The 27,073-nt window shown below is 52.4% G+C and overlaps 1 protein-coding gene across 4 annotated transcripts in view; it reads left to right on the plus strand.

The window, feature by feature from the left end:
- The window catches only part of LOC105469284 (regulatory associated protein of MTOR complex 1), a 413,056-nt gene that overhangs the window by 373,435 nt on the left and 12,548 nt on the right, over positions 1 to 27,073 (plus strand). For all 4 annotated transcript variants that reach the window (XM_011720145.3, XM_071081792.1, XM_011720144.3 and 1 more), the window contains 4 exons: positions 15,744 to 15,849; positions 21,354 to 21,468; positions 22,921 to 23,045; positions 25,092 to 25,196. In XM_011720145.3, coding sequence (XP_011718447.2) covers positions 15,744 to 15,849; positions 21,354 to 21,468; positions 22,921 to 23,045; positions 25,092 to 25,196 — 451 coding nt within the window. The remainder of the gene's footprint in view (positions 1 to 15,743; positions 15,850 to 21,353; positions 21,469 to 22,920; positions 23,046 to 25,091; positions 25,197 to 27,073) is intronic.

Here is a 27,073-nt window from a genome sequence, read left to right on the forward strand (position 1 = left end):
ATGAAAATTGAGATTCGCTTAAATGTCCACAGAGCGTGAATAGTTAAAAAGTTATGAAATATTTGATGAGATATTATTGGAGGTACTGAAAAGTCAAACATTAAAAATAGTGTCCTAAGGAAGTGCTCATGACAGCATTCCTTAAAAAGATACAATGCCAAGCAAGAACCCGGATCACAGAGCAGTTAGAGCCGTGCTTCCCATGCGCAGACACAGATGTGCACACGATGGAGACCAGGAGAGCCTGCTCCTGACTGGAGATTGGCCAACGGTGCCACCCTCGACAGCACTGAATTGGGCTTCTTTTGTGTGTCTTCTACAGTTTCTACCCTAAGCCTGAAGCACTTTTAGAGTCGGGGGAAAAGTATTAAAGAAACAAACCCCGGGAGATCATTCAGGCTGCTGGATTCAGTCCTCGTCAGCAAGCCCCTCACCAGGCCCACCTGCCGGGCTCACCGCTGCTTACCTGCGGTGGCATGAGGGTGGCGTCCCCTCCAGGCTCACCGCTGCTTACCTGCGGGAGGCATGAGGGTGGCGTCCCCTCCGGGCTCATCACTGCTTACCTGCGGTGGCATGAGGGTGGCGTCCCCTCCGAGCTCACCGCTGCTTACCTGCGGGAGGCATGAGGGTGGCGTCCCCTCCGGGCTCACCGCTGCTTACCTGCGGTGGCATGAGGGTGGCATCCCCTCCGGGCTCACCGCTGCTTACCTGTGGTGGCATGAGGGTGGCATCCCCTGCAGATAGAGGGAAGGGCCCTTTCCCATCACTAGGAGGCTTCTGATTAGGAAAGGAAAGCATAAACAAATCCTGGAATTGGATGCAGGAAGCAGGAGCCACCCAAACTCTTAAGTGAGCCGGAGCTGGGAGGTGGCTGGACACTGTGTCGGGGGTGCCAGGCTGTCCTTTAGAACTGCAGCCCAGTCTGTTGAAAAGTTAATGGAATTTAGTCTAATATTAACAAGCTTGGTGTCCTTGATGCATTCTCGTGCTTAAGGCAGATGAGGTCAGGCGACTAAGAAACCCAGATGGTCTGGTCTCCCCTCTTGCTGGAATGGCAGTGGCTGTACATGACCATAGTTTCTTGATATGATAATGAGGGGCTTTTCTTGAAGCCCTTGAAAAATGCCCCTTCTCAGTCATCTATCCTATGATGAAAGAGAAATGGCATAGATAATCCAAAACTCATTGCTCTTAAACTTAAAAATGAATTTGACTTTTCCCCCAAAGGATTTGCTTTCCTTTCCTAAGCATTTTTAAGTACACAGCAGCTGATTACAGGAGGAGGGTCCCCAGAGGCACGTGGAAGGCCGTGTGTGTGTGTCTGTCTGTCTCTAAGTGTGTGTGTCTCTGTGTCCCTGTGTGTCTGTGTGATGTGTGTGTGTGCATCTCTGTCTCTGTGTGTGTCTGTGTTTATCTCGTGTGTGTGTGTCTGTTTGTTCCCGTGCGGGCAAGCCCCAAGCCAGAGTCTCCTCTCCCTTTCTTCAGATTAGCAGCCCCTCCGTCTGCCCTCATCTTGCTCCATTTGCACATCTGAGAATTCCCACCTACACAGAGGGGCTAGAAGGTGTCAGCCTTGTGGTCTGGCCCTTCCAGCAGGTCCTGCAGTGTGGACACTGCAGAGGAGATTAGTCCAAGGGGATGCATGTAGGAGCTGCCATCACACAGGAGGTTAATCGGGAAACGGTTGCTGAATGAGTAAACGATTGTCTTCCTCTGTCCCTGCCGAGTGTTTGAAAACACACGCTCCCTCTGGTTGTCGTGATGGAAGAGAGTGCCCTGTTGTGGTCGGCGTTGTCTGTGACTCCTGATGGCATCTACAGTCTTAGGGATTTCTTTAACATTAGAGACCTTTTCTGAACTTTAGAAGAGGAAGCAGGACATGTTATATCTTGTTTAAAAAAAAAAATGTTTTCCTACTTTTTCTAGGTGGTATTCATAAAGATATTATTCTTTTACTGATTTAATTCATAATCTAATGACATTTGTGTGACAAACTGCATTAGGAACTTTTTGTCATTAGCCTGCTTCACATGTAAACTAAAAATACCTCTAAGGCTAGGATTGAACCTAAAAAAGAACAGAAGAACTGCAAACCCAAAACTTCTTCAAGGTATCTAAGAAACTAAAATAGTTACCAAGTCACAAAATAATGACAAGTTTACACTAACACACAACCAGCAACGAGCAGGATGAGCATCCAAAGACACCGTGGCAAGGACAGTTTCCGCTCACTTTTTCATTAGTTCGCCGTCAGATTTCTTTCAGGTCTCTGTGACCAGAAAGAACCATGTTCTGTATGTGGCTCACCTTTGATTGATGAAACAACCTCCTTTCTTCCCTATGTTGGTTTACAGAGCTCGTGTCTGCATTAGAAACCATGAAAGAATACTAAAAATGGTCTGTCCTGTGCTTCAAAAAGAAAAAGATGTATTGAATTGTGTTCTGATTACAGAAGTAATATGACTTTTTTCTTCTCTCAGTTGGAAAGTTTCAAAACTTGATTCTATCCAGAGGCTGGCTTACAAGGCTGTAGGGGATGTGAGCTCTCAGACGCTAGTGCTGGGTGGGTGCAGTACTCCCTTTGCTTAGGGCAATTAAGCAGTAACTGTCAGAATTAGAAATGGGTACACCTGCAAAGCCAGCAATCCTGCTAGGAGGCGTATATTCTTAGAAACCACTAATATAGTTTCCATGAAATGATTATGCCCGGAGATGTCCATGATAACATGATTTGTAATGGGAAAAAGTTGAAAAGAAATGACTTAGTAGGAGAGTTAATTTAAAATGATAAATCCATGTGATAGAATACTATACAGCCATTAAAATTCTTTAAGTTGTATCTTTCTATGAGGACTTGGTTGGATGTCCTTGATCCACAAGGTAAAATAATCAGATTGTACAAAATGCTTGCACAAGCTCTGTGCTTCTGTAGACTGGAACAAGCATGGGAGGAAGCTTGGCTAGTTACACAGCAGGCTGGCCACACAGTGACTTCTAGAAGGTGGGGTTGGAGCCAGGCAAGAGGACTATTCTTTTTTCATCATCTACTTCTGGGTGATGTGAATTTTTTAGGAAGAACAGTTATTGGTTTTGCAATTTAAAACAGACTAAAATACCATTTTTAACTATAAAAAGCTTTAAGAGCTGATACGCTGTTGGGAGGCCTCACGCACACAGCCCAGTTGATTTCGCACCGCCCTTAAAGCTACAGCAGGGATTTCCATTCAGCCACTCCCGAGAGCATCCGCGGCTGGAGGGTGGATGCGGAACCTGCGCTGCCCGTCATCAGATCTGCGGCTGCGCAGCTGGGGTTTCCGTGCACCATTAGACACTCAGACAGTGACCCACCACTGGGGTTGCTCTGTGTGCACGGCTGCAGTCTCGCTTTTCCCACTATGCGATGAACATCAAGCGTCCTGTCATACATTCTCCAACAAAAATGACTTTTTCTGGTTTCCTTTGTTTTGTTTTGTTTTTTCCCCTCTGAGAATGACACTGTGTGACATTCTTTATACAAACCTGCAGCAGGCAGAGCCTGAGAAGTTCCCTTGTGCCACCTTCAACTCAGCTCATCCCCAGCGCATCCCCGGGCCCATCCCCGGCGCATCCCCGGCGCATCCCCGGCCCATCCCCGGCTCATCCTCGGCTCATCCCCAGCTCAGCTCATCCCCGGCTCATCCCCGGCTCATCCCCAGCTCAGCTCATCCCCAGCTCATCCCCGGCTCATCCCCAGCTCATCCCGGGCTCATCCCCAGCTCATCCCCAGCTCAGCTCATCCCCAGCTCGTCCCCAGCTCATCCTCAGCCCATCCCCAGCTCATCCCCAGCTCAGCTCATCCCCAGCTCAGCTCATCCCCAGCTCAGCTCATCCTCAGCTCAGCTCATCCTCAGCTCATCCCCAGCTCATCCCCAGCTCAGCTCATCCTCAGCTCAGCTCATCCCCAGCTCAGCTCATCCTCAACTCATCCTCAGCTCATCCCCAGCTCAGCTCATCCCCAGCTCCTCCCCAGCTCAGCTCATCATCCCCAGCTCATCCCCAGCTCAGCTCATCCCCAGCTCAGCTCATCCTCAGCTCAGCTCATCCTCAGCTCATCCCCAGCTCATCCCCAGCTCAGCTCATCCCCAGCTCAGCTCATCCTCAGCTCAGCTCATCCTCAGCTCAGCTCATCCCCAGCTCAGCTCATCCTCAACTCATCCTCAGCTCATCCCCAGCTCAGCTCATCCCCAGCTCCTCCCCAGCTCCTCCCCAGCTCAGCTCATCATCCCCAGCTCATCCCTGGCCCATCCCCAGCTCATCCTTAGCTCAGCTCATCCTCAACTCATCCTCAGCTCATCCCCAGCTCAGCTCATCCCCAGCTCAGCTCATCCCCAGCTCGTCCTCAGCCCATCCCCAGCTCATCCGCAGCTCAGCTCATCCCCAGCTCATCCCCAGCTCATTCCCAGCTCAGCTCATCCCCAGCTCATCCTCAACTCCTCCTCAGCTCATCCCCAGCTCATCCCAACTCCTCCTCAGCTCATCCCCAGCTCATCCCAGCTCATCCTCAGCTCATCCCCAGCTCATCCCAGCTCATCCTCAGCTCATCCACTTCAGTCTGCTGTGGGCTTCACCCGCCTCTGGAGGACAGCTGGCTCCACCCCAGCTGCAGCTTCTAAAACGGGTGCTTCCTGTTCTTTCCTGGAAAGTTCAGAAGGAAAGCAAATGGATAGGTCGATTCCCCTCCAGGAAGACCAGAATAGAATGAGTCGTTGGTTTTGGATGGAAGCTGCATGAAGAACGCACTTGGTGGGTGGAAGTGGGAGACGTAGCTTCTCTGACTTTGTTTCCACTCGGCCACCACCAGCTGGACTCTGGTGCTCACAGTCTCCGAAGCGGCAGGACGGCTTCCTCTGGCAGCCAGGGCAGGGACCGTGTGGTGCCACTCTGCTCACCTTGCTCCACGCTTGACCGTAGTACCAGTGCCTGTCTGGTAAACGACTGCTGAGTGTTAAACAGTCAGGGGTCAGGTTTATCAGCTGAGTCAGACAGTCTTGTTTTAGAGAACATTGTGATTATTCAGTATTGTTTAAATTAAATACATAGTTATTCTAACCATTCGTTCTTAGAGAGTTTTATCCTGGTTTTGCTTGGCTGCACGTGCAGAGGGTCCTGTGGGCAGTTCCTTCAGCCTCAAGTGTGTGGGAAGCATTGCTCTGGCAAAAGCCCCAGCCGGGTTCCACCTCCGCATGTAGACAGCTGGAAGGAGCACCACTCCCACTTTGGAAATAAGCAAAGGGCAGAAAAACTATAAAATTCTGACTTTTCCTGAACCCATCAGAGAACTCAGGTGGCACGGAAGTGAGTTGCCCAGCAGGGAAGGGAAGAGGTGCCTCCAAGGAGAGCTGGGCCATGAGCGCCAGTTCCCTCCAGCAGAGCAGAAGGGGCCAGCGGGGAGAAACACTCACCTGAAATTGGCAGTGGACTGTGCAAGACTGAACGTGGAGCAGTGGAGAATCTCAAACCTTCAGGAGCCACAGGCTGCACAGGCCATGCACGTCCACTGGGCCATCACCCGGAAGATTGGCCATCACGAGAAGAGCACCCTCAGAGGTGTGGGCCTGCAGCAGGCTCTCCTGTCCTGCCCCCCACAGAACATAACCTGCAGTTCCTGATGAAAGGCAGCAAACCCTGTCGCCCCCAGAGCACAGGCAGAGACCCACTGCCACAGAAGAACAGCAAAGGAAAACCTTCCGTCTCCAGCAGGGCAAGGACCTGCCACATGTGGCACACTGCAGGGAGCAGGGCAGAGTCACTGAGAAGGCTCCGCCCCAAGACCCAGAGACACAGGCCCTGCCTCAGTCAGAGTCTGGGCCAGAGCAACAGAGAGCGCTTCAGACCCCTCCACCAGGCCAGCAGGCTCCAGGCAGCAGGCACAGCCGTTGAGCTCTGGCAGAGGCACAAGGGCATAGAGAGAGAAGCCCCCTAAGGTGCAGACACACAAGGAAAGCCAAAACCAAGGGGTGGTGGGGTGGGAACCCTGGCAAAAACCCTCTGGAAACCCAGACCCTGCTCAAGCACGAGGTAGCATGAGAGGAGTCTGAAGCTGGCCATGTGCTGAGTGTCACCATAGCAACAGTAAAATCCAAGCCCATTTCAGTGCCTCGCTGGATTGACTGAACTCGCTAACAGTCTAGTAATAGAGGCATAGCCATTTCCAGGCATGCGTATGTGTATATATATGTACCTTAGTCTCTGGTATTCTGCACATGAAGTCTGGAATTCATTCAAAAATTAGGAGAGGCTGGGCATGGTGGCTCACACCAGTAATCCCAGCACTTTGGAAGGCCAAGACAAGAGGATCACTTAGCCGAGACGTTCAAGACCAGCCTGGGCAACACAGCAAGACCCCATGTCTACTAAAAAGAACAAAGGAAAATTATGAGATACCCCAAAAATATAAGACAAACACACCCGCCATCAAGAGACAAAGCAGAGAAAGACTCAAGGGCAACCCAGATGTTGGAACTATTAGAGATGGAGTGGAAATAACCAAGATTAATGTGACCTAAAGGCATTAATGGCAAAGGCAGACAATATACGTGAACAGTTGAGGGATTCCAGCAGAGAGTTGGAGACTAAGAGTCAAGTGAATGCCCCCCCAGAGGCTTATCTGTGACCTCAAATAGCCGAGGAAAAAAATCAGTGAATTTAAAGACAGGTCTATAGAAAGTACCCATAATGAAACACAAAGATTACAAAAAGTGGGAAAAAAACAAACAGGATTGCAGATCATCTGAGAGATTCAGGACAATACAAAAGAGTCCAACATCTAACCACCAATCCAGCAAAGATCCCAAAGCATGATATATACAGACACACACACACATGCACGTGCACACACACATATACACACACAGCCGGACATATCATATCTAAGCCACCACAAACCAAAGATAAAGATAAAACCTTGAAGACCTCTGGAGCAGGACACATTACTTACAGGGGAACAAGGACAAGAATCACCACAGATTTCTCATTAGAAATGGTGTAAGACAGAATAGTCCAGTAATATCTTTAAAGTGCTGAAAGAAACAAACTGTAACCTAGAATTCTGTACACACAAAAATATCTTCCCCAAAAGAAGGTAACAAGACAAACATATCCTCTCTTGCCACTTCAACACTGTGCTGGAAATTATAGCCAGGGAAGTTAGGCAAGCAAAAGAAATAAAACACACCATATTGGAAAGAAGAATAAGCCATCTCTGTTCACAGATGACATGATCCTGAATATTGAAAGTCATTCAAAATCCAGTTTAATAAAGTATCAGAACTTAAAACCCAATGCAGCAGTATTGTACCCCCAAGCTCAATATCCAGTAACCATTTGGATCAGATTCCCCTACACTACTAATGAAAACCCTAAAAATGCAATCAAGAAAACAGTTTCATTTACAGTCATAGCAAAAATAATAAAATGCTTAGGAATAAACTTAGCAAAAGAATGTAAGACTTGCACTGAAACATTATTGAACGAGATATTAAAGAAGAGTTAAATAAAGGGAAAGAAATCACACATTCATCGGTCAGAAGACTTAACATGAAGTTGGCAGAACTCGCCATAGCTCTACAGATTCAGCACCATCAGCACCATCCCTGGCAGGCTTTTTTGCAAAAATTGACAAGCTGATACTAAAATTTGTATTGCAACGTGAGGGACCCAGAATAACACAAAAAAAAAAATTGTAAAAGACAAACAAATTAAACAACTCACGCTTCCTGATTTCAAAACGTACTACATAACTGCACTAATGAAGACACTGACATTGGCTTAAGAGCAGACATACAGGTCAATGGATTTGAACTGAGAGCCCAGAAATATACCTTCCATCACTGCTTTATGCCTATAAACTCTACAATTTAGATGAGATAGACAAATTCCTTGGAAGAGGTTACTACCAAATGTCATTCGATAACAAAGAGATAACCTGAATAGTTCCTGTCTATTCAAGAAAATGAAGTTTTCTTGTTTCGTTTGAGATGGGGTCTCATTCTGTTACCCAGGTTGGGGTGCAGTGGTACAATCATCGCTCATTGCAACCTCGATCTCCTGGACTCCAGCGACCCTCCCACCTCTTCCTTCCCAGTAGCTGGGACTGTAGGCATGCACCACCAGACACAGCTAATTTTGAAATTGTTTACAGAGATGGGGACTGGCTGTGTTGCTCAGACTGGTCTCAAACTTCTGGGCTCAAGCAGTGGTCCCACCTCAGCCTCCCAAAGTGCTGGGATTATGGACGTGAGCCACTGCATCTAGCGAAGAAAATGAGTTTTTAACTAAAAGCTTTCAACACAGAAAACTTCTGACCCAGATCGTGTCACTGGCAACTGTACCAAACCTTTCAGGAAGAAATAATACCACTTCTGCACAACCTGTCACGGAAAATTAAAGAGTGAACACTTCCCAACTCAGTAATATGAAGGCAGCATCTTTCTGTATCAAAACCAAAGATATCACAAGAATAAAAAGCACAGATTCCCAAGTCCTCGGCATCGTATTAACGAGCTCCAGTTAGGCACAGTGGCTCATGCCTGTAATCCCAGCACTTTAGGAGGCCAAGGCAAGGAGGATCGCTTGAGCCCAAGAGTTCAAGACCAGCCTGGGCAACAGTGCAAGACCCTGTCTCAAAAAAAAAAAAAAAAAAAGGCATTATACAAAAATCAGTTGTATTTCCATATGAGCAATTGGACATTGAAATTTAACATCAATACTGTTCAAAATAGCACCAAAATACATGAAATACTTAAGTATGAATATTTTTTCAAAATATGTGAAAGATCTATATTCTAGAAAATATAAAACACTGATGAAAGAAAGCAAAAGACCTAAGTAAATGGAGACCATGCTCCTGGTGTAGAAGACTCAATAATATTAAGATTCCAGTTCTCCCTAAATTGATACATAGATCATTGCAACCCCAATCAAAATCCCAATAGGATTTTTTTCGTAAAAATCAACAAGTTTATTCTAAAATTTGTGGGGAAAAGCAAACTAAAATAACCAGAACAATTTTGAACTAGAAGAACAAAGTTAGAAGTCTCACACTACCTTATTTCAAGACTTGCTATAAAAAAGTAATCAAGATGGTGTGGGATTGGTGAAATGTTAGACGCATAGATCAATGGAACAGAATAGAGAGCCCAGAAATTGATCTACACAAATACGTTCAATTGATTTTCAACAAAGATGCAAAAACTAATTCAATGGAGAAAAGATACTCTTTTCAACATTGGTACTGAAGCAATTAACATCCATTTGCCAAAAAAAAAAAAAAGAAGAACCTGATCCATACCTCACACCTTATACAACAATTAACTCAGAGTGAATCATAGCCTAAGTGTGAAACCTAAAACTATAAAACTTCTAGAAGGAAACAAAAAAAAATATTTCTGACCTTGGGTTAGGCAATGACTTATTTAATAAGATGCAAAAAGCACAAGTCAAAAAAGAAAAAAATGATAAGTTGGGCTTCATCAAAATTAAAAACTGCTTTTTTTTTTTTTTGAGACAGAGTCTTGCTCTGTCGCCCAGGCTGGAACGCAGTGGCGTGATCTTGGCTCACTGCAAGCTCCGCCTCCCGGGTTCATGCCATTCTCCTGCCTCAGCCTCCCAAGTAGCTGGGACTACAGGTGCCCACCACCACGCCCAGCTAATTTTTTTTTTTTGTATTTTTAGTAGAGACGGGGTTTCACCATGTTAGCCAGGATGGTCTGGATCTCCTGCCCTCGTGATCCACCTGCCTTGGCCTCCCAAAGTGCTGGGATTACAGGCGTGAGCCACCGCGCCCGGCCAAAAACTGCTTTTTAAAGACAGTTAAGAAAATGAAAAGACAAGTCACAGACTGAAAGAAAATTATAAAACACATAAGATAAAGATCTTGTGGCTGTTACACATAAAGAACACTCAAGGCCGGGCGCGGTGGCTCAAGCCTGTAATCCCAGCACTTTGGGAGGCCGAGACGGGCGGATCATGAGGTCAGGAGATCGAGACCATCCTGGCTGACACGGTGAAACCCCGTCTCTACTAAAAAATACAAAAAACTAGCCGGGCGAGGTGGCGGGCGCCTGTAGTCCCAGATACTCAGGAGGCTGAGGCAGGAGAATGGCGTGAACCCGGGATGTGGAGCTTGCAGTGAGCCGAGATCTGGCCACTGCACTCCAGCCTAGGCGGCAGAGCGAGACTCCGTCTCAAAAAAAAAAAAAAAAAAAAAAAAAGAACACTCAAAATTCCATAATAGGGAAATAAGCAACCCAATTAAAAAACAATGGCGGAAGATTTGCACAGACACCTCACCAAAGAAGATATACAGGTTGCAAATAAGGACATGGAACGATGCTCATTGTTAAGGATCTTAATCACGGGAAAGTACAGACCCCTGCAGTGAGATCCCGCTACACACCTGTTAGAATGTCTCAGATCTTGAAATCTACCAAGTGCTGGCAAAGGACACAGAGCATCTGAAGAAAATCCTCACTCTTGGCTACTGCAACTACAAGATACTACAGACACCTTGGAAAAGTTTGTCGGTTTCTTACAAAGTTAAACATACACCTGCCATACAACCCAACCATTCTACTCCTGGATATTCACCAAGAGAGGTGAAAACATGTTCATTCAGAAACCTGTATGTGAGTATTTATAGTGACTGTATTCATAGTTACCAAAAGCTGGAAACAACCCAAGTTTCCTTCACCTGGTAAAGAGGGAAGCTGATGTAACCGTGTAATGAAAGACTCATCAGAAAAAAATGTGAACTATTGATAAATGCAGTGGCACAGATGAATCTCAAGTATATCATGCTAAATGGAAGAAGCTGCTCAAAAGACCACATCCCGTGCGATCCATTTATATAACGTTCCAGGAAAGGAAAACTGGACGGAACTGTTCTATATCTTGACTTAGGGGTGGTCATATGACCGTAAACATTTGTCAGAACTCCGCCTGTACCTAAAGAGGGTGAAATTCACTGTACGTAATTACATCTCCATCAACCTCATGTTACGGGGAGAAGAGACTGTTTTCCCTCTTGTGCTGAGGTCACATGAAAGATGATGTAAATGCGTGTTTTGGAGTGAACGCGCGCAGCAGGCTCCCAGCTTCATCCAGAGCTTCTCCCTGCCCCATAGCTTGGCGATTTGTGGTAACGCAAAGGCTGTGTCCTTGGATGTAATGCACACGAGACATTGGCAGAATCAAATCAGCTCTGTTGCCTGTGGACTCACGACGCACACCACGACCTCCTCCTCCTCCACCTCCTCTGCTGCCTCTGTTCACGAAGGGGGACTTCATTGTTCAGTGGGGAGGGGGATAGTTTGTTGCTAAACAGTGGGGGAAATAATGAAAAGCGTCAAGGGGAAAAGCACATCACAGAGGCAAATTTGCCCTTACTTCATGCAATCAGAAGCTAAGTGGGTGGAGAGGGAGGGAGCTCGGAGCGTAAGCGTTTAATGTGTTAGCAATCTTTCCCCGTGGGTTCCTCTCCCCTTTTGCCTTCACCCAAGTCTTTCTCAATCTTGATAGTCATGTACCTGTTTTGAATTTTATCCCCTGCACCCTGAACTTTCTAAATTCAGAGAGATTGAAAATAAGACTCAGCCCTAGGGCTCCCAGATTCCACAGATAAGGATTTACCCCAAAACTGCCCCAAACTGCTGCTTTCCCGTAAGTCTTCTGGGGACCCTCTAATCTCCCTTTGTTCCTGAGCCCCAGGTTTTTCTTTGCAACAAGAAGGGAGCTGTGTTTCATTGGCTTTCAGCTGACGCTTCTATGGGAGGCTTCAGAATCTTAATTGGTTTCTGTCTGAGTGGAAGCCAAGAGGTGTGAGGAACAAGAGTGTCAAGATCCTCATCATGTAACAGGATCAGCGGCACCCACAGCCTCCAGGAGCTCTGTTTACAGGGAGGCTCAGCCTGCACTCGGCCTGGGCCCTTGTTTACTGAAAAGCTTTTATTCAGCCTGAAGAGAAACAGGTGGAGAGGAGGTGACAAGCCGATGAAGAAGAACTGCAGTGTCATTTGCTGCCTCTGTGCTGAGCGGCGGTCACATCCTGGCTTCCCAGGGAGGGTGCCCGCATCTTCCACGGCATCTGCCTTACCCGCGCCTCTCCATCCACCACTCTCCCTCCTGCCTCACACCACACCTCCACTTCTGCTGGTCCTGCGACCCTCATGCTCATAGCTGGTTGTCCTGGCACCTCCACTTCTGCTGGTCCTGTGACCCTCGTGCTCATAGCTGGTTGTCCTGGCACCTCCACTTCTGCTGGTCCTGTGACCCTCGTGCTCATAGCTGGTTGTCCTGGCACCTCCACTTCTGCTGGTCCTGTGACCCTCGTGCTCATAGCTGGTTGTCCTGGCACCTCCACTTCTGGTCCTGTGACCCTCGTGCTCATAGCCGGTTGTCCTGGCACCTCCACTTCTGCTGGTCCTGTGACCCTCGTGCTCATAGCCGGTTGTCCTGGCACCTCCACTTCTGCTGGTCCTGTGACCCTCGTGCTCATAGCTGGTTGTCCTGACACAGACACTGCGGGTGGTTTCAGAACCGAGTTCCCGTTCAGAAAGTCTCCTCCCAGCCCCGCAAGGGCTGTAAGGGAAGGCTGTGGGCTCTCTCCTTGAGCTCAGACTAGGGAAGTGGCAGCCACCTACCTCTAGAGGCAGAGCTCCTGGGCTGGGAGAGGGCCCTTGCAGTGCCATGGCAACAGGAGAAATGCCAGTCCACCTGAAACCCCTCAGCTCCTGTCTCCAGGCGTCCTGGTGCCCCTCCCTGTTCTAGCACGGGCCCCCTCTCGACCTTGCAGTCTTCGTCTCTGTTGTCTTCGAAGCTGAGGCTCTGAAGCTGCCCCGTGTCTGCCCCCAGTGTCTGGATTCTTTGCCCGAGCTCAGACCCGGGGCCACAGAGTGCCGGGCCAAGGACCTGGAATTCCCATTGGGTTCCTCTCCCTTCCCGCTGGAAAGTGCCTTTTAGACTCTTCCTCTAGGTTATTCCCAGAGAAGCCCGAGTCTCATTAAAGTGCAATATCTCTGTTCCTGCGCAGCTTTGAGTCTTTCGGCCGTGGGTCTTTTCTTGTTACTGGTCTAGGTTATTGGTCATTTGTCACTTCTTTTCTCATAAGCTCAGGATTGTCATAAAGTGAAGCCGGTTGTTAAGAATCCACAATCTATCCCGTTTGCCATTGTGGGGTTATTTCTAAACCAGAAAATGTGCAGAGGGAGCCATTTGACACCTTTTGTGGTTATCGTTTCCGGGTTTGGATGTCTTTTTTGCTGTGTTGTGTCTGCTTTGTCAAGTGTGGTTTTTGACTTTTAAGAAGAAAAAGAAGGAAGCAGAGCAGTAAAATGCTAGGAAATGAGCCACAGCCATCCATGAGCACAGGGTCAGACGCAAGGTTTGGGGTTCGCCTGTTTCTGTTCTGTCATCAGAGCTGACACAAAGCATTGGAGGAGGAGACACAAAGAATGCTGTATAAACATCTGCACGTAATAACCACCTGCAATGACCGCCTAAAACTCCACATGGAGAAACCATTTTCTTGCCACATTTACGTGCAGGGACACAAACATGGCCACGCGCCATAGTCTTTATTCCCATTTCTTCTATCAGAGAAAGCGACTTTTTAATAACTAATGCAGGCTTTTTCCTTTGTCGAGACGGAGTTGTTTTTAGCCAAAAGGAACTAGGGTTCTTTTCTGGTTTATTTCATTTCTTTTGTATTTTGGGTCTCCACAAGTCTTAGTTTCTTAGCAAGGAACAGACTCAGCCAGACTGACTGAACGGCATGTATGCTTAAGGAAATGCATCTGTGTTACACAGACAAGTGGCCATCCTGCTGCGTAAAGTCGATTAAATCCTAGTTAGTATTTGCCAAGTATGGACCTCTCCTAGACGCTGAACGTGCACACCCCAACCCACATGTGCGTGCACACAGACACATGCACGCACACGCACACATGCACACGCACACACAGGCACATGCACGCACACGCACACATGCACACGCACACACAGACACATGCACGCACATGCACACACAGACACATGCACGCACACGCACACATGCACACGCACACACAGGCACGCACACGCACACATGCACACGCACACACAGGCACGCACACGCACACATGCACACGCACACACAGACACATGCACGCACACGCACACATGCACACGCACACACAGGCACGCACACGCACACATGCACACGCACACACAGACACATGCACGCACACGCACACATGCACACGCACACACAGACACATGCACGCACACGCACACATGCACACGCACACACAGACACATGCACGCACACGCACACATGCACACGCACACACAGGCACGCACACATACACATGCACACACAGACACATGCACGCACACGCACACATGCACACGCACACACAGGCGCACACATGCACACGCACACACAGACACATGCACGCACACGCACACATGCACACGCACACACAGACACATGCACGCACACGCACACATGCACACGCACACAAGGCACGCACACGCACACATGCACACGCACACACAGACACATGCACGCACACGCACACGCACACACAGGCACGCACACGCAGGTCCTGAAGCGAGGACCTTTGCTCAGGGAAGAGGACAGCAGCATGTCCGGCGTCTGCAAATTTCAAGTGAAAATTAACTTGGTCTTTCTGAAGCTATCTTGTTAGGGAAGGGCACTAAAGTTCTCACGAGTTAGTTTAACCCCAGCCAGACTTGCAGCTCAGCACCCTCTTAGCTCTTCTACTGTCGGGAGCCCAGGGACACCCCCCCTGCTGCCCAGGAAGGTCCCGCACCCTCTCAGGGCCCGGCCTAGCCTCTCGTGAGGCTTCTTCCTCCTGTCTCGTAACCTCCCTCATCCTCCAGCCAGCTGCCTGCTTCCCTTTGGCATCAGAGAGAGAATAAAGGCAGTGTCTCCTCACGCGCACCTGCCTCCTGATTGTGTTTTCAGTGTTTGAAGTGGCACTTTGGTGCCCCCCTGCCCTGCTGCTCGGTGCTGACCTCAGTACCCCCCATTCCCTGGAGAGGCATTTCCCAAGGCCCTGCTTCCCATCAACCTGTCAGCCCCACCTACAGGCCACTCACTCAGGGGTCTCAGAGCCCCCACACTAGCAAACACAGGTGTGGAGAGCGCCTCTCCCAGCTCCGGGGAGGGGACCAGCAATGTGTTTTGTAGCAGATGTAGGACCTACCAACAGCCTGTGCCTCGGGTGCGCCGCCAGACGAGAAGCCCAAAGCCTTCAGCCTTTGAGAAAGAGGTGCCTTTATCTGAAAATAACTACAGCCAAGCCCTCCATGTCCACAGGAGCTGCGTCCGCAGATGCAACCAATTTTGGATAAAAAAACAAATTTAAATAACAAAAATAAATTTAATACAACAAAACACAATCCAAATTTTGAAAATACAGCATAGGAGCTATTTACACAACATTGACGCTGTATCAGGTATGGTGAGCAAGTTAGCTCAGGTTTGAGGTGTGCCGTATTGGGTATGGTGAACAAGCTAGCGAGGGTTTGAGGTGTGCCAGAGGACGCGTGCTGCTTGTACGCGGGTGCCACACCCTTTCACATCGGGGACTGAGCCACACAGGTTTTGCTCTCCAAGGGGTCCTGGAACCCGTCCCCCACTGACACCGAGAGACAACCCTGTTTCATCACTGGGCTTAACTGGGTGTTTTCTGTTGTTGAAGATCCCGGAAGAGCACGACCTGGAGAGTCAGATCCGCAAGGAGCGGGAGTGGCGGTTCCTGCGAAACAGCCGCGTCAGGAGGCAGGCCCAGCAAGTCATCCAGAAGGGTAAGGGCACCCACCAGCCAGCCAGGAGCTCATTCCGGGGGTGGGGGCTGGGGGAGGGCCCCCCGTGAGCAGGCCCCCCGCAGCCGACGCACAACCTTCTCCAGACATCCACTGTCCACAACAGACCCGCCCCCTGCACCCCGTCTCCCTTGCAGATAAGCACATCAAGGCTGGTGGAGGCGAAGCTGCTGCCACTCAAGGTTCTGCAGCCCAGAGTGGGAGGCGGGGCTGGGTGGGAGCCCAGCCACCACCTGGGAAGAGGGCTGTCCCAGGACCCTGCCTCTTCCCCCTGCAAGGGCAGCCCCTAGCCCGCAGGATTAGCAGCACAGGTGGAACTCATGGAAGCGGAACTTTGCACGTTGATATTTCCAGAAGGGAAGGCCTCTGAGAGCCCACATCTCCCCACCCGGACGGGTGTCTTTGTGCCAGGCCCTGCAGATGGCGTGTCCTTCCCCGGAAACAGAAAGTGAAAATGCCAGGCCCTGGTTTCCTCAGCTGTGGCCTCCACCTTGTCCCTGAAATGGTGGCTAGCTCTATCACCCAACACTTCAGTCATGATTTTCCTAAACCTTCTCCCAGATTTGCCACCAGATGCCAAATGCCCCCTTCGCCTGCCTCACCATGTGCTCTCCCAGCTGCACACAGAGTGGAGCGGCAGGGAGCAGCCCGGGAGGGGCCGTGTGTGCTGCCACAGACAGCAGAGGGGGCTCCTTGTGGAAGAGATCCGGGCTGCAGAGACTGTGGGGAGCAGGGAGGCCCTGAGAGTCAACACAGCAATGAGGGTGTCAGGCAGCCCCATCCCAGGGACCCTGGCCTCTCCCCAGAATCCAGGAGGGTACAGAGGCCCAGGCCCAGCCCTGTGGCCCCACTGAGGACACTGAGGGCACAGAGCAGCCGTGGTGTCTCCGCATTCCTCCCCTGCCCCCGCGGCCATGGGCTCCCACCACTGAGCCAGCTCTGGCTGGGGGACCTCAAACTGCCGCCAACCAAATCAGCCCCATCAGGAATCAAGGACTCTGACCCCAGTGTGCGGGTTTATTGTTCTGACTTTGCGTCTCTGTCCTGTAAAAGTCTGAAGATTATTTTGGGTTACTTTCTGAAGTTGGGGTTGGTGACCCGTAAGACAGATACCGTCCCTCCTGCCAAAGCTGAGGGACCTGCGCACTCTGTCCAGGCCCTGCCTGCAGGCAGCACGGGCGCCGTGAGCTCGTCCTCAGCGAGCATGCCTCGGCCCAGCTCACACCTCCGCTCTGCTGAGCACCGAAGAGACTGCTGACTTCTGGTACCAGCGGCATTTCTGAAGCGTGTTCCCATACAGCTCTCCTTGTAAAGGCCTGGGGTTCGTCTCGCATTAACACAGACGGTGGCTGTTGTGCCGAAAGCTAATTGTGGTTGTTTGTAGCCCTCTGTGTATGTGAAGAGCTGGCGGCAGACCAGGTTAAACCTCCCGTGTTGCGATCCAGTGCATGCCGCGCCAGCAGCCACCACTGAACCTTGCAGCCAGGGTGGCCTTCTCCAGCAGAGAAAACAGACGACCCTGCTGGATGAGCCGCCTCCAGGTGGCGGTGACAGGAGGCCGTTTTCCTGGAGGTTAGCAGTTTTCTAGGACCCCCCAGCCTGCTAGCTGGGATGGCCAGCACACGGGGGCTGCCTGCTGCCTGAGACAGGCTTGGGAGCTGAGTCTGGCTCACACAGTTCAACATCGGAAGATGAGCTGGCCCCTGACGGCCAAGGTGATGCTCTGGCCTGGAGCCTGTGGTCAGAAACGAGCAGGGCATGAAACAGGGCTGGCATTCAAGACCCAAAACGGAGGTTTCTAGACAAAAAAAAAAAAAAAAAAAGAGTATCTTTGTGAACCAGAATTGAGAGTTCTCTTTGTGAAAAAAGGGAGAGAGATTGTCCAGACACACAAAGGAGGAGCTGCGAGCCACTGGAGACACCAGCAAATGAGGCCTGAAGACACAGGGGACGGTGCCAGCAGGCATAGCGCCGGGAGCCACTGAGGAGTGAGGCCGCGCCCTCCTCCCTGTCCTCGGAATTCGGATTCAGTGCGGGTGTTTATTTTCATTTAACAGCCGACTGTGTGCTGGGAAAGACGTGAGCGTTAAGAAAAAGGAGAAACTGATGCCTGTGGATGGACGAGAACCAGAGAAGTCGGCGTTGCCCAGGAGGCCGGATTGGGAAAGCCTGTGCCACACAGGCCCCTGCGCGGCTCTTCAGCCTTCTCCTGGTCGACGTTCACGACCTTGGCCGTCACACACTGATTTTCAAACGTACCGAACGCACATGCTGGGTGGGGTTTCCCTTTGTCTTTCAGTGCTTAGATTATGCCTAAACTCCGTCCAAATATCCCTGCAGCTGCGAATGGAGGGACTATAGGGTAACACGGTGTTGCTGCCACACCAAAGGCTTTGGGCCTGCCCACCTCTGTGAGTGCAGACCCTCCTTATATAACCTGGCATTCCTCTCCCTTCCGTGGTTCCGGGTGTTTGCTGTTTAAGGACTGAAGCTGGGGACTGACAGTGTTGGAAACAGAGTAGCTCACCGAGGTGCCGTGCACACACCAAGCATCAGCGAGACTTCAGCCTGCAAATGCCGCGGCCCTGGTGCCACCTGGACAGTGCCAGGCACAAGCGGAGGGGCTGTCAGCTGCTGGGGGTGGGTGGCCTTGGCTGTGCTTAAGCCCAGCTCAGAGCGGCCTGCAGCGGAGTGCCCAAGTCACACGGCTTTGACCTTGTGCCCCGAGGGTAGGCTCCTTCTGTTGTAGGACTTTTTAGTTCAGCTAAAAACAGGGTCCTTGTCACACAACTATGAAAAATTAGGCTCCCAGACATTTTGAAGGGTGAGAAGGACAGGGTTTATTGGGCGAGAAGGAAAAGACCGTAAATAGGGCCTCCCTGCAAAGCCGGAGTCCTGCTGGTGCTCTTCCCGCCTCAGATTGGCTCCCAGGTTCTACCCCGAATTGGGAGAGCCGGGCTCCTCTCTCTGCAAAGGGCACCAACTTCTATGGCTCCCCACTGTTGTCCCAGTGTGCAGGCCGGTGGAAGTTTCTCTGGGGACCACTTTATACTTGGCTGTCTCACTTCTTGCCAGAGCATAAGCCCACCACTCCCCACAAGGAAGACTTGAGGCCGGCGCGGTCCTCCGGGTCACACGGTCCTCCGGGTCACGCGGCCCTCCGGGTCACGCGGCCCTCCGGGTCACGCGGCCCTCCGGGTCACGCGGTCCTCCGGGTCACTCGGTCCTCCGGGTCACGCGGTCCTCCGGGCCAGACCAGAAGTTCAGGTGAGGACATGGTTAGTAAGAGCCAGGTGGCTTCGCTCTGCACCACCTGGAGCTGTGTCTCCGGCTGAGGAAGGCTTGGGGGTCCCTAAGACACCCTCCTGGTTGCCCAGAGGCCACGCAGGTGACCACAGCCAAGGCCAGGAGGCAGCCCGGCTTGTGTCCCTGGCACTGCAACAGACAATCAGGCTTATGCACCCACAGACCCCCCACTGCCCTCTCAGTCACCAAGATCAGACAGTCAGGCTTGTGCACCCACAGACCCCCCGCTGCCCTTTCAGTCACCAAGATGTGGATCCATCTTGATGCCCTCTGCATTTTTAGCTTCCTTTTATGGTTCCTTCTAGAACAAAGCGTTTCAGAGTCACAAGCGATTTACTTCCTAGTGCTCGTGTTCGGGGCCCTGGTGGTGAAGTCCACGTTCCCCTCTTCCGTTAAATCTGTGATTTTGTAATAGATCCCTCAATGAAGGAATTTCAGAGCTGTCATCTTTCTAGACTGAAAGACCCCCAGACCTTGGCTGCAGTGTGGATCCTGGTGGTCACACCCGTGTCTCCTCCTTAAGCCTGTTACGAATCAGAGCCCTACCCAGCTTATTCTGAAACCTTTAGCCCTTTCTTCACATAATCCGACCCAAATAATTCATATGAACCTGACCACTGCTGACAAGCATCGGCTGAATGCTTCCGCGTATCCAGCTCAGCATCAGGAGCTTTGGGGGTTTTGAGCAAAGGCATGGACCCTGCGGCCAGGGCCCTGGGCCCTCACTCTGGGGACTCAGTGGCTGCCGTCGCCCGAGAGCCCAGACGTGCCTGCCCCTCAGCAGGTGGTCAGGCCCCTCCCTTCAGTCCCTGCTTTTCTTCTGCTTCCTTTGTGTGTCTCCACATCCACAAGGTATTGACGTCAGCCATGATAAGATACATTGTGAATGTTTATTGTAAATTAAGACTGGCTTGCTGGGCATGGCAGCTCACACCTGTAATCCCAGCACTTTGAGAGGCCAAGGTGGGTGGATCACTTGATGTCAGGAGTTCGAGACCAGCCTGGCCAACATGGCAAAACCCTATCTCTACTAAAAATACAAAAATTAGCTGGGCATGGTGGTGGGTACCTGTAATCCCAGCTACTCAGGAGGCTGAAGCAGGAGAATCACTTGAACCTGGGAGGCGGAGGTTGCAGTGAGCCAAGATCTCGCCACTGCACTCCAGCCTGGGCGACAGAGCAAGACTCTATCTCAAAAAAAAAAAAAAAAGACTGGCTGGGAGTATGCCTGTAATCTCAACACTTAGGGAGGCCGATGCAGGAGGATCACTTGAGCCCAGGAATTTGAGACTACCCCAGGCAACCTAGTAAGACCCTGTCTCAACAAAAAAACAACGCAGCCAGGTGTGGTGGCACACGCCTATACCCCCAGCTACGTGCGGTTGAGGCGGGAGGATCGCTTAAGCAGGAGGTGGAAGCTGCAGTGAGCCTTGATCGCACCACTGTACTCCAGCCGGGGCTACAGAACAGGACTCTGTCTTTAAAAAATAAAAAAAAAGCCGGGCGCGGTGGCTCAAGCCTGTAATCCCAGCACTGTGGGAGGCCGAGATGGGCGGATCACGAGGTCAGGAGATCGAGACCATCCTGGCTAACACGGTGAAACCCCGTCTCTACTAAAAAATACAAAAAACTAGCCGGGCGCGGTGGCGGGCGCCTGTAGTCCCAGCTACTTGGGAGGCTGAGGCAGGAGAATGGCGGGAACCCGGGAGGCGGAGCTTGCAATGAGCCGAGATCCGGCCACTGTACTCCAGCCTGGGGGACAGAGCGAGACTCCGTCTCAAAAAAAAATAAAAATAAAAATAAAAAAAATTTAAAAAAAAGGCCGGTCACGGTGGCTCAAGCCTGTAATCCCAGCACTTTGGGAGACCGAGACGGGCGAATCACGAGGTCAGGAGATCGAGACCATCCTGGCTAACACGGTGAAACCCCGTCTTTCCTAAAAAAATACAAAAAAACCTAGCCGGGCGTGGTGGCGGGCGCCTGTAGTCCCAGCTACTCGGGAGGCTGAGGCAGGAGAACAGCGTGAACCCGGGAGGCGGAGCTTGCAGTGAGCCGAGATCCGGCCACTGTACTCCAGCCTGGGGGACAGAGCAAGACTCCGTCTCAAAAATTAAAAAATAAAAAAAAAAGGGGGAAAGACGCTGGCTCCTGGATCCACTCTTTTGTGTTTCTTTTGACAGGCATTACGAGATTGGACGACCAAATATTTCTGAACAGGAACCCCGGCGTCCCCTCTGTGGTGAAATTCCACCCCTTCACGCCGTGCATCGCCGTCGCCGACAAGGACAGCATCTGGTATGCACCGTGCTTGTCGGACCTCCCTTCTGGCTGACCGGCAGCCCCAGCGATGCCCTGTTCACCCCGATCACCACTCCTCTTCCTTGAAAAGCCGATGCGAGACACTCACCCCAAGGCCCTTAGTGCTGTTTCCCGAGAGATGCCCCTACTCACCTTCTCCTCGTTGACCGAGCCCCGCCCACACCTGCCCCGGGCCTGGCTCTGTCCTTGTCACTGAAAGACAGTCCAGAGTCCTGCCTGGAGGTCACAGGGGAGTGGCAGGGGCTCCCCGATCCCACTTGTAATAGAGGCGTACACAGGGGGCCCGGCTTGCTGCCCTGCCCGCAGAAGCAAGTATGTGATAGACAAGCAGTGAGAAGATGCTAGGTGCCCCAGGAGAGAAGCGAGTTTAACCCACAGCAAGTATCGCCCTTACGTGATGGAGAGAGGACCCGCTTCATCGGGGAGGACAGTGGGAGGGTTCCCTTTAGAGTTTAGAGTTTGTAAAATCCCTGTGGTTCGCACCTCCATTTCTTTCTCCTCTCTTTTTAAAAATTGTGGTAAAACATACATAGCCTAAAATCTGCCATTTTAACCGTTTTGAGTGCACAGCCAGTGGCATGAAGTGTATTCACATTGTTATGCAACCATCACCCCCACCGGTCTCCAGAACCTTCTCATTGCACAAAACTGAAACTTGGTCCCCATCAGACACCAGCTCCCTCATTCCTGCATCCACCTGAGCCAGTGTTCTACCTTCTGTCTCTCTGAAGTGGCCCATGCTAGGAGCCTCAACCAGTGCAGTCACCCGGGATTTGGCCCTTTGTGCCTGGCTTATTGGACTCAACGTAGTGTCTTCAAGATTCCCCCAAGCTATAGCACGTCAGAATTTCCTTTTTCTGGCTGAGTAATATTCCACTGTGTGGACGGACAGACCACACTGTGTCTCATTGCTCATCTGTTCGTGGACACCTGGGCAGCTTCCACCTTTTGGCTATCGTGAATAACGCTGCTGTGAACATTGGTGTACAAGTACCTGTTCAAGTCCCTGCTTTCTGTTTTTTGGGGATACGCCCAGAGTGGAATTGCTGGACCATATGGTGATGCTCTGTTTAATTTTCGGAGGAACCACCAGGCTGTTTTCCACAGGAAATCCTCTTCCCTTCCACCCACACAGCCTGTGGCTCCGATTTCTCACGTCCTTGCCAGCACCATTATTCTCTCTTTGTTTATTTGTTTGGAGACAGGGTCTCGCTTTGTTGTCCGGGCTGGTCTTGAGCTCCCAGGCTCCAACAGTCCTCCTGCCTCAGGCTCCCAAGTAGCTAGGACGACAGGTGTGAGCCACCGTGCCCGGCCGTAGTGTGTGGTTTTTTGATAGCAGCCATCCCGGTGGGTTTCAGGAGGTATCTCACTGTCATTTGGGTTTGCAGTTTCCTAATGACTTTTTTATTCCTCTCTTCTTCCCTTAAGCTTTTGGGACTGGGAGAAAGGGGAGAAACTGGACTATTTCCACAATGGGAACCCTCGGTACACAAGGGTCACTGCCATGGAGTATCTGAACGGCCAGGACTGCTCACTCCTGCTGACGGCCACAGGTGAGCGGGCTTTGCACAGCCGAGATCGGAACCTGGAGTCTGGAGGAGTGGCGGGAAGGGCGTGCAATCCTGAAATGTGTTTGCACGTCTGTCTTACAGAAAGCCCTGCTCATTCAGGAGTGGGAGGCATATGAGGGAAGGGCTTCAGCAGCACAGACAGGAAAGCAAAGACGACCCTGTCCTCCAGGGTTCCAGGGACTTGTCTTCTCATCTCGGTCCTCTGGCCCTTCCAGCACCAGGAACAGCCTCTGTCCTTAAACCCCTGTGAGAGATCGGGTGGGTCCCACGTGACACCCGAGAATCAGGGAGGATGCCCCAAGCCACAACACGTGCCAGGTCCTCCCCGGCCGGTCTCCTGGCGTCGCCGGCTCATTTGCCAGTTGCTGTCCCCGCCGGGAGCTGGCACTCACCCTCCTCCAGTCCCGTCCTGTGCCCGAAAGGACATCGTTGACCGTCATGGTCACTGACCAGTGGTTCATTGCCATAGTGGGTCTCGCTCTGGTTTTAGTTTTCTTGGGTTTTGGGGGCATGTTTTTTGGAGGGGGTCTGAAATGTCTTAGTTTCACTCTCACTTTGGAACAATCGTTTCCACGTCAGTTACCCCACGTTGACAGTCGTTTTCCTTTAGCGCTTTGAAAACGTGTCCATTGCCTGTCACTGATGAGAAGTCACTGTCAGTCACACAGTACTTCCTGTAGAGATTGGAGAGCACTGGGTGGGAGGCAGGCGGGAGAGGCCAGCACAGCTGAGAGAAGCAAAGGCAGACGCCCAGATCCCACCCAGCCTGTCCCTGTCGGCTCCAGGCCCTGGACACCTGAGCCTCTGAGAGTGTCGAGTTGGTTGTATTGGCGAGTGCGCAGCCCTCAGCGTGGTTGTGGGTTCTTGGTGAGGGGCGCGGCCATGGGGACATGTCCTCCTGCAGCGCCTCCTCCGAGCACTGCCACCTCAGGACCAAGTAGCATCAACCCATGTCAAAAGCCCGTCCTTGTCCCTGTAGCTGTCAGATGTGACCGGGAGGAGATGTATAGTTGGGGCAGAGGGGGCAAGGGACCAGCCAGGCTCAGCCCACGGTTTCAGAGAGGCCAGATGTGAGCATCTGCGAGCACCAGAGGGAGAGGGCAGTTCCTTGGCTGAGAGAGCGGGCATTGGAGCCGGGCCGGGATCCTTTACAGAGCGGGCTCCGGACAGCAGGAGAAGGCCTCGGGCTCCAGAACTGGGAGCGTGTGCTGTGTGGGGTGGAGAGCGGAGAGCAGGACAGGCAGGCGGGTGGAGGCGAGGCCGTTGTCCGCCAGGCCAATCAGCTTGGGGCTTGAAGAGCACCTGAGGGCCACGCAGGAGGGGCTGGCAAGGCCAGGGGGCGGGGTTCCCGGAAGGCTCAGAGGACCCACATGCTTTCCCCACACCCAAGCTGACCTCCCTGCGCATCTGCTGGAGGACACAGAGGGCCGTTTGCTCCATTCTAAGCCCCTAAGAGCAGGGCACGGCGTCCACGCCCGCATCTTAGGCGGAGAGTCCAGGCGTCTGCATTGTCCCTTCAAGTCAGGGCTGCTTTCTTTGTGGAGCACAGAGAGGAACGGGGCGGAGGGTGCGGGTGTCCTCTGTGAAGCTGGCCTTTCGTTCTGCTTCCTGGCACAGGCTGGCTCACCAGAGGGTAAAACGCAGCCCCCTCCACCCAACCAAGCTTTGCCCGCCTGCCTCCCCACCAGGGAACCCGAGGCCCTAGAGCTGGAGGGAGGAAGGGGCAGCACCAGGTCCCAGGGCAGCCAGACCTTGCTCGGAGTTGAGCTCTGTGGCCAGCGTGGGACAGGATTGTGGTCTCCCATCCCCCAGGCTGCGGCGACTCCTGCTGGCTCACCCAGCTGTGGGTCTGAGGGCAGAGTGGAGTCGGCGGGCACCCGGAGATCTGGAACAATGGGTAGCAAGTCAAGCTGCCCATCCAGGGTCACTGCAGCACGTCTGCCAGGAAGGCCTCTGACCCCCACACACACAGCACAGGCCAGGCCAGCACCGGGCCTGGTTCCCATCCTTCCCTCTCTCCCTCCCCAGACGATGGTGCCATCAGGGTCTGGAAGAATTTTGCTGATTTGGAAAAGAACCCAGAGATGGTGACCGCGTGGCAGGGGCTCTCGGACATGCTGCCAACAACGCGAGGTGGGTCCGCCCTGCTCCTCCCCGGAGCAGAATGTGCTCCCAGGGCTGCAGGCACACTCAAAGTTCCAGGGCCCTTCTGGGGCTGTCTCTACACAAGCTGCTCCACCTCAGAGTCCCCAGAATCCTAAAGCAGCAGCTCCCCACCAATGTCCCTGAAAGCATGTGAGCCCCAGGGCCCTGAGTGCACTGCCTGGCCGGAGTCCCAGCCCTGGGCATTGTCAGCCACTCATGGGTGCCCCTGTCCCCAACCTTCATCCGTGGCTTGCAGACATGTGCTGCTTGGGACAGTATCACTGCTGGCAGGGCCTAAAGGACCTGCATCACGCGCTCTTTGGGCCCAAATTTAACTCCTCTTTGGTCAGTGCACATGGCCACCTGGGGCCTCATGCACTCACTGGCCTGCCCAGGCTGCTGGGACGGAGTGGCTGCAGTGTCGGCTCTGGTACAGTTCTGCGTGTTGCCTGCACCGCTGCATGGCCTGGACGAGGGCCGGGGCACGGGCCCGCAGGTCGTTCTGGAAGGACTCAGGCGGAGTTAGGAGGCTCCCAGGGTGAGGCTTTGGGGTCTGGATTTCCAGAGGCCCCCTCCGCAGTGCCAGGCATTCGCCTCTAGGAGTCATCGCCCTTCAGCGGATCCTGCAGCTCTTGGCAATGCCCATAATGAACGGTTACCCCGCCGGCCCCTCTGCCAGCTCCTGCCGGTTTGTGATTTCTGTGTCTTCGTCTGTAGCCTGTGGATGTGGCCTTACACCTTGTGGTCAGCCGTCCGTGTGGGGCCTGCCCTGGTTCTGCCCTAGGTCACATAGCTCTGTCTCTGCCCTTCTGTCCAAGCGCCTGTCCCAGGAGATGCCAACCCTCACGTGCTTCAGGAGACGTCATGGGGACAGCTCCAGGGTGGACATTTCCTGGAATGTTGGATTTTTTTTTAATGTAGCCGTGTTCTTAAGTTTCATCCAGCAGAATAAACCATCCACACCCCGCACTCCACGGAGGCCCTTTCTTGTTGCTTCTCTCCTGATCTCCGGGCTCTGCTTCCCCCGCGAGGCAACCCTCTTCTGGGGTATGACAGCTTCCCTGGGACAGGGCAGGAGAGGTGAGCCCCAGCCCGCGGCCCTGGTCCGGGAGGGGTCCCGGGAGACAGCCGGACGGCCAGCCTGGGGGTCAGACCACTCACTGGCCACTCTGTGCGTCTCCGAAAGACCAAGTTTGGTGACACTGTGTCATTTGCTAGAGAGGAAAGATCACTGGGGTCGCTCAGAGGCAGTGGTGCCGTGGAAGGAGCTGGGCTTCAGCCCGGGAGCGCCTGGCTGAGCCCTGGCTCTGCCTTGCCCTTTCTCTTGTTGGCTTTTGTGAAAATTTCCCACCCTGTCCAAGGCTCGGACCTGCCAGAAATGCAGTGCTGGAAGGATGCACCCGCAGGCTGGCCCCAGGGTCCCTGAGACCCCCCTAGAAGCATCCACACATCCACTCCCGGCTGGCCCCGGGGTCCCTGAGACCCCCCCCAGAAGCATCCACACATCCACACCTGGGCCACGCTGCTGGAGACTAGACTTGCAGCCTGTGCCGTCCCACGGGCTCTCAGTCTGTCCGGGTCAGCTTGCAGCCTGTGCCATCCCATGGGCTCTCAGTCTGTCCGGGTCAGGACAGCGGAACCCAGCTTACAGATCACGAAGCAGCCCTGAGGAGAAGTGGCCTTCTCAGCCCAGATCCCCCAGTGCTTCCTTCGGGGCAGGAGCCTGTGCTGCGCTTCATGGGTCTTGGGGTCAGAGAACGAGGCTCTCACCACAGGCGAAGGCAGCAGAGGCGTCTCGCCAGGCATAAGAGCTCCAGGCCCCAGTCCCCGAAGGCCGTGTCAGCTGTGGGCTGGGGCCACCAGGC

This window comes from Macaca nemestrina, chromosome 17 (assembly GCF_043159975.1).
Source record: "Macaca nemestrina isolate mMacNem1 chromosome 17, mMacNem.hap1, whole genome shotgun sequence".
Taxonomy (NCBI): Eukaryota; Metazoa; Chordata; class Mammalia; order Primates; family Cercopithecidae; genus Macaca; species Macaca nemestrina.